The sequence below is a fragment of the Suricata suricatta genome, chromosome 12 (genome assembly GCF_006229205.1).
Source record: "Suricata suricatta isolate VVHF042 chromosome 12, meerkat_22Aug2017_6uvM2_HiC, whole genome shotgun sequence".
In the NCBI taxonomy this organism is placed as follows: domain Eukaryota; kingdom Metazoa; phylum Chordata; class Mammalia; order Carnivora; family Herpestidae; genus Suricata; species Suricata suricatta.
Window position 1 is genome coordinate 52,779,280 of NC_043711.1, and position 13,101 is coordinate 52,792,380.

Genomic DNA, 13,101 nt, shown 5'->3' on the forward strand with positions numbered 1-13,101 from the left:
GAATGAGCAGCTGACTGGATAACTGTTTTCGGTTTGGGGGAATACATGTGAGAATGGAATCGGGGAGTCATATGCTCATTCTGTGTTTAACTTTTTGAGGGAACTACAAGGTTCCCGTGTTTTCATACACTTACCAACACTTTTCTTTCTTTTAAATCATAGCCATCCTAAAGGGTGTGAGGTGGTTTTGATTTGCATTTCCCCATGACCAATGCTGTTGAACACCTTTTCACGTGGGCCATTTTCATATCTTCTTTAGAGAAATATCTTTAGGGCCATTTGTGTGGGACAACAGTCCTGTTTATGACTTGAGGTAATGAGATGTGCTGAAACCATTCTTAGGCTTTTTCATTTTTTAGGATGGAAAATTTCAAACATATATAAAATTAGAGTGATTCAATTAATATTCATAGGTACCTCTAGAAGTAAAGCCCTGACAACGTTTGTTTTCTCCTCTTTTGTAAGATTAGGTGCCTGGCTGGAGCTTTGATTGCCTAGGCATCCACTTCAAAGATGGCGATCTCATCTGATGGCTGGTGTGGAGCCAGTCACACCACAAAGAGCCAGGCTGTCCTCCCTTCTGTCCCAGGCATCGCAAAGTAACAAAACACAGACAGAAAACACCACGTGTGTAGGTAGCTGGTGCAAATCACTGTGATTGTGGGTTGCCACTTCCATCTTGCTTTCGCTTGGTCTGATGGAAGCCACCTGCCATGTTATGAGCTGACCTCAGCAGAGGCCTACATGACCAGGAACTGAAGGACTCCGGCCAACAGGCAGTGAGGAACTGAGGCCCTCAGCCCAACAACCCAGAAGGAACTGAATTCTACCTCTGAAAGGCCCGTCAAGCCCTGAGATGGTAACAGCCCTGGCCAACACCTCGATCATAGCCTCGTAAGACTCTGAACCTCAGGCCCCAGGTAAACGGTGCCCAGACCCCTGACCAACAGAAACTGTGAGTTAACAAATGTTCGTTTCAAGCTGCTGAGTTTTAAGGCAACTTTTTCCATTGCAATAGATCACTAAGACACCTGGGACAAACAAGGCATTACTACATCATGGCCTGAAATTTGCCTACAGTTGTCTTGGATTAGTCACGGAAGCTGCAGGGGTGGCAGCTCCTGACGTTCAACAAGGGAACAGCCTTCCCTGCCTCACATGTTAACTGAAGTGTCTGTGTGAAGGATCTGGTCACTGACAAACACAGCCGGCTTGCTATGAATTCAACACAGAAAATTTTAAGACGCAAAATGGCTTACCAGTATCCTCAAGGAGAGTTTCAATGAAGTTTTCATATTTATATTTCCTTATTTCAAAAACATTTTTAGTTAGTAAAAACAAAGGACACAATCAACACCAGGTAAAAATCATGTTTTCCTTTTAATTGACTACTTAACTCACACTGTTTCTTCTCTTGGCTGCTACTTAGGTAATGATTAGGTCCCCACCTCGCAAGAACACTGCATTGAACAGGCTGGCACAGAGCCAGTGTGAACACCGGCCCCAAGCCAGGGCGTGTGGAAGAACAGCAGCAGCAAAGCCAGCCTTTCTCTTCACTTAGAAAGGACTGAATCAGAGGGTCCAAAGCTCCAATTTCCAAACACGGGAAATCTGGAGCGCAAAGTGAAAATGGAAACCAAAATGCATCAGAAATGAAATATAGTACCTTCTCATATACTCAAGATCAAGATGGTTCATGAGAAATAACTATCTGATCATCTGGCCTTGTATTGGGAATGGCCCCACTCCAGCATTTTTAAAGGAAGATGGGTTTGTTTTTATTTCATTTCTCACAGCAGTATAAAATCTAAAAGGGAATATAATCAATCAGAATAAATCAGCTCACGCACAAGTCACTCCCAGATAATGATTTTTAGTTGCTGAGCATAGTCAGCACATTATTTCAAAGAAACAAAATTCAGAATAATCTGAGACTTCAAAAATGACAGCTACATTTGCTGATAGGTTCATGTGAGACACACATACATTTTTTCCAGTGTATATGTCAAAAGACCAGGACCCCTGATCATCAAAATAAGTTATTTTGTACATTATAGTGCACAGAACAACAGAGGGAAAGACACTCTCTCAGAAATGACCAAAAGGCATCTGACGAAGGTTCATATCACTCTGACTGTGGCCTTCATTAGCTTGACCCCTCCTCTTCTTTGGTTGCGGTGGCCTCAGTGGGAGCTGTCTCTTCTAAACGTTCTGCTGGCTTCTTCTTTTCCTCTTCCTCCTCCTCCTCATCCTCCTGGGGATAGAGGTCGGGGTATTTCTGCATGCATTCCTGCATGGCCCGGAACTGGTCTACACAGTCTGACCCCTTGACATCCTCTGTGCTATAGTGGAAGCAGGAGAAAGCCGACTTGAACTGTTCCCCACAGGGGCCACTGGCCATTCCCCCAAGGCACGGGCAGTTCCAGTTAATGTCTCCGTTTGGCAGGATCAATCCTAGAACAGGAAGATGGGCAAGGAAAATGTGAGACAGGCTCTCTACAGTTTATCAAAAAGCAAAACCAAGTGCAGTCTTCAAAAGCTACTCAGAAGGTTAGGACAGTAGGAACTGTTGCCTGGTAGGCCCTGGTCTGTGGACCTAGCTCTCGATTTGGACTGGGTTCAAATGCAGCATTGGCTGGAGAGAGGCCACCACTGGCAGCTTTCTCCATGCACAGCACTGATTTATGTTCTAAGCCGCCTCCCAGTGTGATAGCTGTGCTGTGCTCCGAGAGCTAAAAACTGGAAACCATTTCTTCCAAAGAAGAAGCCATCATTGGGCTGGTTAGCGAGAAGCTTTTCTAAAGCCCCAACACCTTAAGAAGCTGAGGTATTGATCCCTTCCTTTCCCTCTCTGCTCCCCTCCCATCCAAATTCTTAAGGGCCCTAGAATTCTTGGAATGTAAGTGAGCACTGGCTTCAACTTCACGTTTGCAGCTGCATTCGCTCCTAACAAGAGAGTCAGCCTGTCCTTTGCAGCCAGGCACTGACTTCTAACTGTGAAAGTCCCAGATGGCATCTACCTCCAGCAGAAGTCGGTTTCATCTACATTGAAAACCTACTGTCTCGTTCCTGCCCTGTCACTGATGCCCTCAGCTAGACCTTCTGGACAACTTGCTGCAGCCTCACCCTGCACTCATGTCGCGGAGACGGCTTTCTTCCTTAAACCTCACGAGCCAACCTCAGCTAGCTTCCCACTCTTCTGCAGTTTTCTCGCCTCACCCAGCCTTCACAGAATGGAAGAGAGTCAGGGCCTCATTCTCCACTAGGCTTTGGCTTAAGGGAATGTAATGGCTGGTTTGATCTGTCCAGATCACTAAAACTTTCTCCATATCAGCAAAAAGGCTGTTAGCTTTCTTACTGATTGTGTTCACTAAAGTAGCACTTTTAATTTCTTCTAAGAGCTTTTCCTTTGCATTCACAACTTGGCTAACTGGTTTAAGAGGCCTAGTTTTCAGCTTATTTTGGCTCTTAACATGCCTTTCTCATTAACTCAATCATTTCTCATTTTTGATGTGACATGAGAGACTGCATGACTAGAGGCTACTGCCGGATTATTAACTGGCTTATTTTCATACTGTCATGTCAGGGGATGGGGGACAGACCCCGGGAGAGAAAGAGAGAGGAGGAGCCAGGTGGTGGAGCAGACAGAACACACATAATATTTATCAGTTAAATTCCCCTTCTTATTGTGGACATGGTTCATGGCACCCCAAAAAATTACAATCGTAGTAACATCCAAGATCACTGATCACAGAATCACCCTAACAAATACAGAAACAAAAAAGTTTGAGCTATTGCAAAAATTGCCAAAACATGACATGGAGACAGGAAGTGAGCAAATGCTGTTGAGGAAATGGCACCAGTAGTCTTGCTTGAAGCAGGGTCACCACAAACCTTCAGTTTGTGAAAAACATACTATCTGCAAAGTGTGATAAAATGAGGGGCCTATATACAAATGCTGCCCTCCTAAGGCTCGGAACTGGGAAACCTGCGCGACCAGTTTCCAAAGGAGACATTGTAACAGTAACATTTTAAAATAAGAGCCCAGGGGCGGGCGCCTGGGTGGCTCAGTCGGTTAAGCCTCCGACTCCGGCTCAGGTCAGATCTCACGTCTGTGGGTTTGAGCCCCGAGTCAGGCTCTGTGCTGACAGCTAGCTCAGAGCCTGGAGCCTGCTTCTGGTTCTGTGTCTCCTTCTCTCTCTGCCTCTCCCCCTCTCATGCTCTGTCTCTTCTCTATCAAAAATAAATTAAAAACATAAAAAAAAATTTTTTTTAAATAAAAATAAAAATAAAATAAGAGCCCAGCTCTGCAGGAGTCTTCATTAGATGATTTCTCAGGGGAAGGCATGCTAGAATGAGGTAGCTTCTCATGGCAGGCACCAAGGGTGCCAATCTGCATTTCAAGGACAAAATGTCGAGACACACAGACGTCAACATGTTAAATTAACCCAGATGCAGCAGGTTTCAAACATGCAACCCACGGCCGGCCACTAACTTCCCTCGCCAGTCCCCACCTCCTCCTGGGTCTGCAGTTTTCCCTCCAGACCAGGATATCTTTAAGATTCTCCTCCAGTCTATGCAATGTCTGCAAGTCTGTATAAATGACTCTGCCACCTTGGTCATGACACTCTTAGCCATTCCAAGTGCTGTCTTAGCCATGGAGCAGGCATAAACTGGTGGCCTACCTAGTCTGTTGAGTGATTTTGCAATTGAGAGCTCAGAACCTGGGTCCCAGAGCTCTCTGTTGAATGTGCTTCTTGGTACAATCGTTCACTGGAAGGGGCTGCAAAGGCAAATGCCTAGACAGTCCGAGCAGATCTATCATAAATGACAGAAGCGGGCAGGAGAGAAAACGAGGGATAATGAGGCCTGGCAGGAACCGGAGATGCACAGTCTCAGCACAGACACATTCAGTTTTGAGAAACACCATGAGGCAAAACAAGGCCTGATTTGTCCCATAAGCCCCACAGAATGTGCTTAAAACTAATTTGGACCTAAAGAGAGGCAGGTACTGGAACTGACACGTGACTTATTTTTCTCCGTAAGAGTGCTGATTCAAGAGTGCTCCCATAGCTGCCACTCTCAGAATGCGAACACTGGAGACCATCTGTGCCTCCCAGCGTTCCCGGCGGGGTGCTAGACACGCAGCCTCAGCTCTCCTCTCCTCTCCCCCGGAGCAGTAAGGGAGACACGTCAGGGCGCCACCTCAGAGCTCACACTCCAGTGCGCGTCTGAGAAACCCGCAGCAGGGGTCCATGCTCCGCGGGCTCTGCCGCAAGTCTTTCCACCACGTTCGTCACGACTCAGCACTGGGAGCTTTGTTAGCATCACAAGTGTCAGAGTCGGCTTTAGGTTAGTAAACTGAGGACTATTTACGATATGGACTGTCAGCCTTACACACGCTGGGGAAGTTCCAATGAGTCCGGCAGTCTAAAGCCTTCGGAGTGGCACCTCGGCCCAAATGACCTTTAACTAAACTGTATGCAATTGTTCCAACTAGGTGAGCTGGACGCTGCTGCTGGAAGGCTGTCCCTCTATCTTGAGTGAGCTTTCCGTGGAAGGTGCTTCCTAGAGCATGTACAAGGAGAGAGCAGACCTCACCACCTCACAGATCAACGTGTTGGGACTCTTGCACGCCTGCTGGCGTACTGTCTGCAGACACAGTTCCGCCCGGCAGCCCAACTGAGCAGCCCATCACCGCAACCTGCCCGCAACACTGGAATCCATGACCGCCCTCGCCCATGCCTAAAACTTCGTCATCCGGACACATCCAACCAGCTTTAGCCAGCGTAAAACCTCAGAAGAAGAGAGGCAGAAGGCTTCAGGAGAAACTGAGGCTCTGGCCTAACAGCCGGGGACGTGCATCAGCACAAGGGCTGGGCAGCACTCGGCAAAGCCTCTCACACCTCCGATGAGGTGCCTCACTGTCCCTGGAGACAGTCCTCGGCTGAGAGGGGCACCCGAACGTGCAAGCTTGGCTGGGACAAAATGGTTATGGAATCGTGACCACTTCCTCCAGGAAGGGTCTGTGGGCCCCTGGGAGGCCTGTGCGGCTCACCGTGCTCCTCGTATGGGTCGTTGGGGTCATCAGCCACCAGCTCTGCGTTGCTTGGAGTTTCATGGTCTTCTTTGGTCACGAATATGATTCTATCCTTTCCTAGCATTCGGAGAACAGAGAAAGAAATGCTTCACTCGAGAGCAGCCGCACAGCCCCAGACCCAAAGCCACACAAACCCCGTTTTACGGCTTTCCGTATAAAACTCCAAAGCGAGGTATGACCATCACAAACCCCTCCCTGGGCTGCATCACTGAGTCTGTGCAACAGTCTAGCAGCCACTGCTACTGAGTGCCCACAGTTGAAACAAAAATGCCACCAAGGTCACAGGTAAGGAAGAAGATGCCACATGACCCTCCGGGCAGGGAACAAAATGCCCAATCCACCCAAATGTAGCTGCTTTTCGTCCCCAGATCTGCTGACCATTCAGTGGTGCAACAACTCCTTTCCTCTTCCCATCAAGAAAGGAGTCCCTTCTCAGAACTCCCATGGCGCTCTGACTGTCCCCATTATGTCCCATCCACCTGGGAAGGCCTCATCAACCTGCCAGGTCTCCCTTCCTCCCCAGGCCCGGCGGGAGCCACAAACTGTCAGCCTTCAGACAGCTCTAGCGGAATGAAGGGCCACCCCACCTAGGGCTCAAATGCATGTGGGTGGGGAAGGGGTGGAAGGGACAGGAAAAGGCTTGCTTCTAGCCCCCTAGGCATTTACCCACAGTGTTCAGAATGCAGACAAAGTCTAAGGGGACTGAGAACTTTGACAAGAGGAGAAGGCAGTGATGTGGGTGCCCGGCCAGCAGCCCACTGGCTGGTGTAGCCACTTAAGTGTGTCCGAGAAGATTCCCTGAGGGAAAATATCCTGGTCACCTACTTCTGAAAGGCTGGGGACACAGGTGGTCTGAGAATACTCACAGGCAAGACTCACTCTAGCCTCCTGGCCCCTAATCGTGGCTAGAAAGAAGGGGTCACGATGGTGGGGAACACTGTGGCAGCTCCCCGCAGCCCACGAGGCCTGGGGCGATGACTGGTGCGGGGAGAGGCCATCTTCCGAAGTGCTGATATTATCCACCTCTGTGATAACACTGTCAACAATCTGCGGTGTGTTATTTTGTAGACTAGTCACCTGGTCTACACATAACCGGCTGAGCAGCAGGGTCAGGACTGAGGCCCTGCAGGGACAGGCATCAGGAAGCCAGCTATTCATGTGAACAGGGCCTTGGTCAGGCCAGGGCCCCCGGCCCTACGTGCCTGGCTTGCCAGAGGGTCCTGAACTTCAGACCAATGGGAGCCAAAGGCCTGCTCTAGGAGGAGCTTCTCCTCAAGGGATGCTGGGTAAGCACAGAAAAGGGGATCAGCATCGACTGAACTGGGATGAGTGGGACCCGGGACTTTTTATACAACAGGAAAGCCAGCCCAGGGCGGTTACGCAAAACCAGGCAGCTGGAATAGGCAGGCAGGCCCCTCAGCTGCCCGCCCCCGTCCCAGCTCTCCTCGGACCTTCCAGCTGCCTACACTACCTCACCTCCCTAAAATCCCCTGGCCATCAGCTAACCACACAGCAGGGGTGTGCCCGGTGGTCCTGGTGTGCATGGGGGCACCCTGTCTGCAGCACTCCACACACTGCATGGTCATCAGTGTCCCCTGCAGTCCCTGTTGTTGGCAGACTGGGGCTGGCCCCTGTCTGGGTCCTGTGTGTCAGCTCCCTCCTGCCATCCCGCCACCACCCTGAGAGGAGGTAGCGGGAGCCTAAGGCTCTGGGAAGTGATATATCCGGGCTCACACACACCTGGAATTTGAGCCGAGCTCTGTGTGTCTGTAGAGGCCACGCCATGGAGAGCCTTTGCACAGACCCACACTGGCCCCCTCATCCCCACCACACGCAAGAATAAAAACAACAGCTGAACTGGGTACTTATGACCCGGACACTGTCCCGAGAGCTCTGTGTGTTTTGGGCAGGAATAAATGTTTTGTACAATAAATACCGATTCAATTCCTGCCCCAAGAACCAAAAACATGTTTGCTAAGTGAATAAACAGGAACTTTCTTCTAAGCTACTGGGTACCCACCTGCTGAAGGGCAAGGACAAATTCAACCCTAGTGACTCCCCATTCTGATTTATGAAGTGTGGGAAGGGGATGGGAGGTACCTGGCATTTAAGGAGACTTCAGGTCCCACCCAAATGGGCCCTTGGACAGGGCCTTGGTCTGTGGCCTGGAGAGTGAGCTACAATGGAGGCAGAGGCTAGGCCTGCAGAAATGTGGCTCTCTGAGCTGTTGGCATTTTCTCTGATTATTTGAGTTGTTATCCCTTTACAACATTTAGGGAAGTTTAGTCACAGGCTTGCTACGAGAAGCCTAGGAACAAGGTTTGGGCCCACACGGAGCTCAAGTGTTTAAAGAGGCTTGGGGAAGGTATCGGGGCTAAAACCAGAGCAACACCTCCAGAGAGGGCAGTTCAGGGGGCAGAGGGAAGGGACCCTTCCCGTGCTTCCACAGGGTCCCCACATGTGGTACCAAACAGGAAGGATAGCAGACCGTTGGCATGCACGGGGACAGACCTCCAGCCCACCTGAGGTTTCTGCTCTCATGCTTGTCAAACTGTAGCTGTCCCTACACGGCTGATCTGCATTCCTGTCCCTGACAGCGAACTCCCGGGTTGGGGTCCTCAACTCCTCTACCAGGCCAAGGCCACACAGCTGGGAAGCATGCAAGATGAAGTCAGGGCCTCTCTGCCTGCTGTTCTCACCAGAGCACAGCAGAGCCTCTCTGGTCATCGGCATCTTAGTTCTGTAATCACACAAGCAAAATTAGCTTCATCTGGACCATCTTTCAGATTCCAAGTTTTTGAGAGAAAAGTACTGGATTTTGCTGCTCCTTGCCTCTTCTACTAGTCTCTTTACTTAGTGGACGTTCACTTACGCGTTTTAAATTAAGGTGAAGTTTAGCGACATCTTTAGTTGAATTAGAGGCTTCATGGACAGACATGAAGTGCGGGGGGAGTGGTCCTGCTGCGCTCTGTCCAGCAGACAATGTAAGGATTCGGAGCCTCACTGAGTGGCACTTTTCCTACCCCGGATGGCTGTCTTGTCTGCTCGGGCTGCTCTAACAAAATACTACCCCCGAGGTAGTCCAGAAATAACACAGGAGACGGTCCCCTGGGCGATCCGACTGTGCCTTCTGGCCAGGGATGTATCTTTGCATCCCCAGTCCTGTTATCCAGATGAGGCTCCTTTTGTTGCATGGACTGTTGTAAGGGCTGGAAACCATGCGTAGAAAGAACAGAAGCACAGCTCTGAGCCTGAGACAGAAGCCCAGCTTTGGAAGGTCTGGCCCAGTAGCATCAATATCAGAGTTTTAGGACTGGGGTTCAAGTCTGGGCTTCAGCACCAACAGCTGTGATCTCAGGTATGTTCTTGGGGCCTCAGCAAACAGGTCCCCCAGCAGCTCAGCCCATCCTCCTCCCATGGTCAGGGCAAGAATCCCAAGACTTTACTTAAACAAAAGGGGTAAAATGAGTTTCTGCTCTCACCTGAAATCTCACTCAAAAGACAGTAATTTTTTAATCAGCATGAAATGACAAAAATAAAATGGTCAAGAAAAGAGACCATCACAGACTGGAGAGAGCAGTAAAGTTCTGGAAGCGGGTAAGCTAAGGGAGAAGTGCTCTCTCATGTACAGAAAGCTGAACCGAAAGTCACAAGAAGGGATGGGGCACCTGGGTGGCTCAGTCAGTTAAGCATCTGACTCTTGGTTTCAGCTTGGGTCATGGTCTTGCAGTTTTGTGGGTTCGAGCCCTGCACTGGGCATCAGACTCTGTGCTGACATTGCTGAGCCTGCTTGGGATTCTATGTCCCTCTCTCTCTGCCCTGTCCCTAATTGTGCTGTCTCTGCCTTTCTCAAAATAAATAAGTAAATAAAAATGGGAGGAAAAAGCAAAGTCACAAGAAGGGAAAGTTGATTAGAAGAAAGTCTATTCCCACCCCAGGACCCTGGTAAAAGCCAGAACTTGGGGGCCCCAGGGCCCACTCTGGAAAACAGGACTCAAGGGTGAGGTTGAGAACAGAAAGCCTGAGTGAGCAGCTGGATAGCAAGACATCCCCAATTCAGTAGTTTTACTTTCTGCACAGCCATCCTGGACTCCTTTCTCTCAACTGCCATCATCAAATCTGGTTGGCTCTACCTTTAAATACATCCAGAAATACATCAGCATCTGCAAACTCCAAGACCTCGTCTCCCACACTGGCTCCCTCCATTGCTGCACCTCCTGGCTCCCTCCATTGCTGCACCTCCTGGCCTTTACTGGACATGCTGGGTGCACACCTACCTCCGGCCTCTGCACACGCTGCTCTCACTTCAGGGAGCACTCTCCAGATACCCTCACAGCCACCCTCTCCCTGCCCTTATACTTCCTCCTCCTGTTCAGAGGCTGCCTTCCCTGACCATGCCCCATTTCCCTCAGCCTGCCTTCTCTTTCTCCAAAGTGCTTTTCCTCACTGGCCACACTGTATTTGTTTACCACCTGTTTGCCCTGTGGAGAGATTTCTGGGGCAAGGATTTGTGCATCCCACTCACTGCAGTATCCCCAGAGCCTAGATCGACATCCAGAGCACGGTGGGTGATCAATACTTGCTGAGAAGTGAGACCAAACTCTGAAGACCCCAGCCCCAGCAGAGGGCGTGAAGACAATTGTCATCACCATGAGGCAGATTACAAAACCAAAACCAAAAACCCAGGATGGGTAGCTGCATTCCCCCCAGAATGGGCACACACAAACACAGGACCCTTACATGCCAGAATCTCAACCCAGGAGCGCCCACCTCTTCCAGCATGCCACAGACTGTCACCTGTGCTCACCACCACGTGCTTGGAGCCTGGCACACCACAGGTGTCCGATACATGCTTGTTGAGGAAGAAGAGAGGGCAGACAGCAATAGAAAAGAAGGGAACTAAAGAAAGGAACATGTGGCGCTGGTACAGAAAGTGTGTGTGGTCTGAGGCCTGGGAACAGGGCTGCATCCAGGCTGTGGAACACCTCGAATGTGGGTGGTGGGTGGACCCCTGAGTAAATTTGCACCGACTCGCGACTCACTCAGAGCACAGAGTGAGGAGCCAGCCGTGGGAAGAGTGGAGAAGAGATGTGCGAGGCAAAGGAATGACCAAGAGGCCAGTGTGGCTCAGCAGTGACGGGGTTGTTAGGAATCAGTCTGGAGCCAGATGGGGCAGGGGCTTTCAATTCTTGTCCCCAAATGAAGAGAGAGATCTTTGACCTAAGAAAAGCTATAGACCCATGCTTTGGTGGCAGACTGAAACCGCCTTTCCTTCTCAAAGAACCTATGACTCCTAGATATCCTCATGGGCAAGGGGGGCAGGGGAGGGTCTTATTCATCTGCACAGCCTCATTATACCTAAAAAGCTCAAAGTTATTTGCTAAATGAAGTATATTAGAGACCAGAGAAAGAAAATTAAAAACGAGAAGCCAAAGTGGTAAGGGTTGAGGACTTTTGTTCATGCCACAGTTATTAATAAAAGTAGTACTCCGTAGATATACCCGTGAGGATTATAGCTTTATGACCCAGGAAATGGGTAGGTCTAGAAGCAGAATGAGGGACTGGGGAGAAGACTTGACATTTTAGGTGGAACTCTTCTCCTAACTGGATGTGTGACCTGGGGTAGGCCCTCTCCCTCTATGGTCTTCAGGTTCCCTGAGTTAAACTGAGGGAAGCAGACTGACTATTCACCAGAGAATTTCTGCATGAGTTCCAACTCTTTCTGTAGCTTTGCGTCCTCATGTGTCCATCATCCCTGTTGCCAGGCACAGAGAAGATGCCCAGGAGTATCTGCTGAATGAATGAATGAATGAATGAAGACCAACTTCTCATTTTAAAGACTGGAAGCTGGGGCCTGCAGGGCTGCAGGTGACAGCTCAGGGACAAACAGCCAATTAGTGGCAGTGGTGTGAGGAGGCCCAGGGACTCCAGTCCAGAGACTCCTGGGCTCTTCAGTGGAGACAGGAACAGATGAAGCAGAGAGGAGACAGGTGGGGAGATGGGCACTTTATGGGAGAGGTGGGGGGAGAGTCGGGGGGTTCTAGCAGACAGCTCCCTAGAATCCAGTGGGCACCAAACCGGGCAAGTGCAGCTGTGTGATCACACTGCTGACGCTGGAACCCCAGCTCCAGGACTTAAATCACCTTTGTATATTAAGGTCTACTCTTGGGTAAAAAAAAACGTGGATAATACAGCCTCACTTACAATGGTAAGAATCGTTGCGAGATCAATGAGAAAAGCCATATAAAGGCTCTTGAACTGTGCCCGGTACATAGTAGGGGCTCAATGTCCCCGCCAGTGGCACTTTCACCACTCCAGCACAGCGCCTAACCCGAGTGGCAACTTTTCTTTGGGACAGTTAGAAGGCGGGTACAAATGGAAACGCGTGGTGTGCGGTTAAGAGCGACGGTAACAATAAATTCCCAACTGCGAGGCACAGGGAGCGTGCTCAGCACTTCCCGCGCCCCCTCGGCCTAGTGTATGAAATCTCCCACGTGCCGGTGCTTCTGAGGTCAGGGTTCGAGTCTCACCGTGACCTTGGACCAGCCTCGTTCCTCCCGGTCTCGGTTTTCTCATCTGCAAAACGGAGGTGGCGACCCCACCGCCCGGCCCTCCCAAGGGTCCCGAGGAGGGTATCCGGGGCAGCGCCACGCGTCCCCAGCGCCGGCAGTGGGGTCGCGGGGCGCCGGGCCTGTGGGGCGGCGCGGGCGGCAAAACCGCGTGTCCCCTGCAGGCCCTCGTAGGCCGGTCTCCATGGTAGCCCGCTCTCCCTACCTTCCTGCCGGCAGTAGGCCATGGCTGCAGCCCCTGCACTTAGACCTCGCGGCGATAGCGGTGGCGGAGGCACAAGCGGCAGCAAAGGTCCCTCGGTGACCTCTCCTCAAGCTGGGCGAGAGGCTCCGAGGCCCACGCGGACCCGCCCCCTCCAGGCCTGCCCGCCGCGCGCCTGCCTCAGCGCCCTCCCAGCCCCAAATCCTGTTCCTCCTCAGCTAGGAACTACA

At 50.7% G+C, this 13,101-nt stretch overlaps 1 protein-coding gene across 3 annotated transcripts; it reads right to left on the reverse strand.

The window, feature by feature from the left end:
* Window positions 1–1,361: 1,361 nt before the first annotated feature.
* CHCHD4 (coiled-coil-helix-coiled-coil-helix domain containing 4) lies at window positions 1,362–13,078 on the reverse strand. 3 transcript variants are annotated; one of them, XM_029916433.1, is made up of 3 exons: window positions 12,875–13,078; window positions 6,059–6,157; window positions 1,362–2,454 (listed from the first exon to the last, which is right to left on the reverse strand). In XM_029916433.1, the coding sequence occupies exons 1-3, from the start codon at window positions 12,894–12,896 to the stop codon at window positions 2,147–2,149; spliced, it is 429 nt and encodes a 142-aa protein (XP_029772293.1). In that variant the 5' UTR covers window positions 12,897–13,078; the 3' UTR covers window positions 1,362–2,146. The 3 variants fall into 3 exon arrangements, with proteins under 3 accessions (XP_029772293.1, XP_029772292.1, XP_029772291.1); XM_029916432.1 differs by lacking the exon at window positions 12,875–13,078 and adding an exon at window positions 12,631–12,773; XM_029916431.1 differs by lacking the exon at window positions 12,875–13,078 and adding an exon at window positions 8,623–9,481.
* Between the last annotated feature and the right edge of the window lie 23 nt (window positions 13,079–13,101).

What these genes read in the sequence shown, in the direction of transcription:
- CHCHD4 (XM_029916431.1), bottom strand. Translation starts at nt 8,833, where the DNA reads ATGCCGATGACCAGAGAGGCTCTGCTGTGCTCTGGTGAGAACAGCAGG. An exon ending in CATGAGAGCAGAAACCTCAG is followed by an intron (nt 6,158 to 8,622) that starts GTGGGCTGGAGG and finishes TCCGAATGCTAG; the next exon opens with GAAAGGATAGAATCATATTC. An exon ending in CGACCCATACGAGGAGCACG is followed by an intron (nt 2,455 to 6,058) that starts GTGAGCCGCACA and finishes TTCCTGTTCTAG; the next exon opens with GATTGATCCTGCCAAACGGA.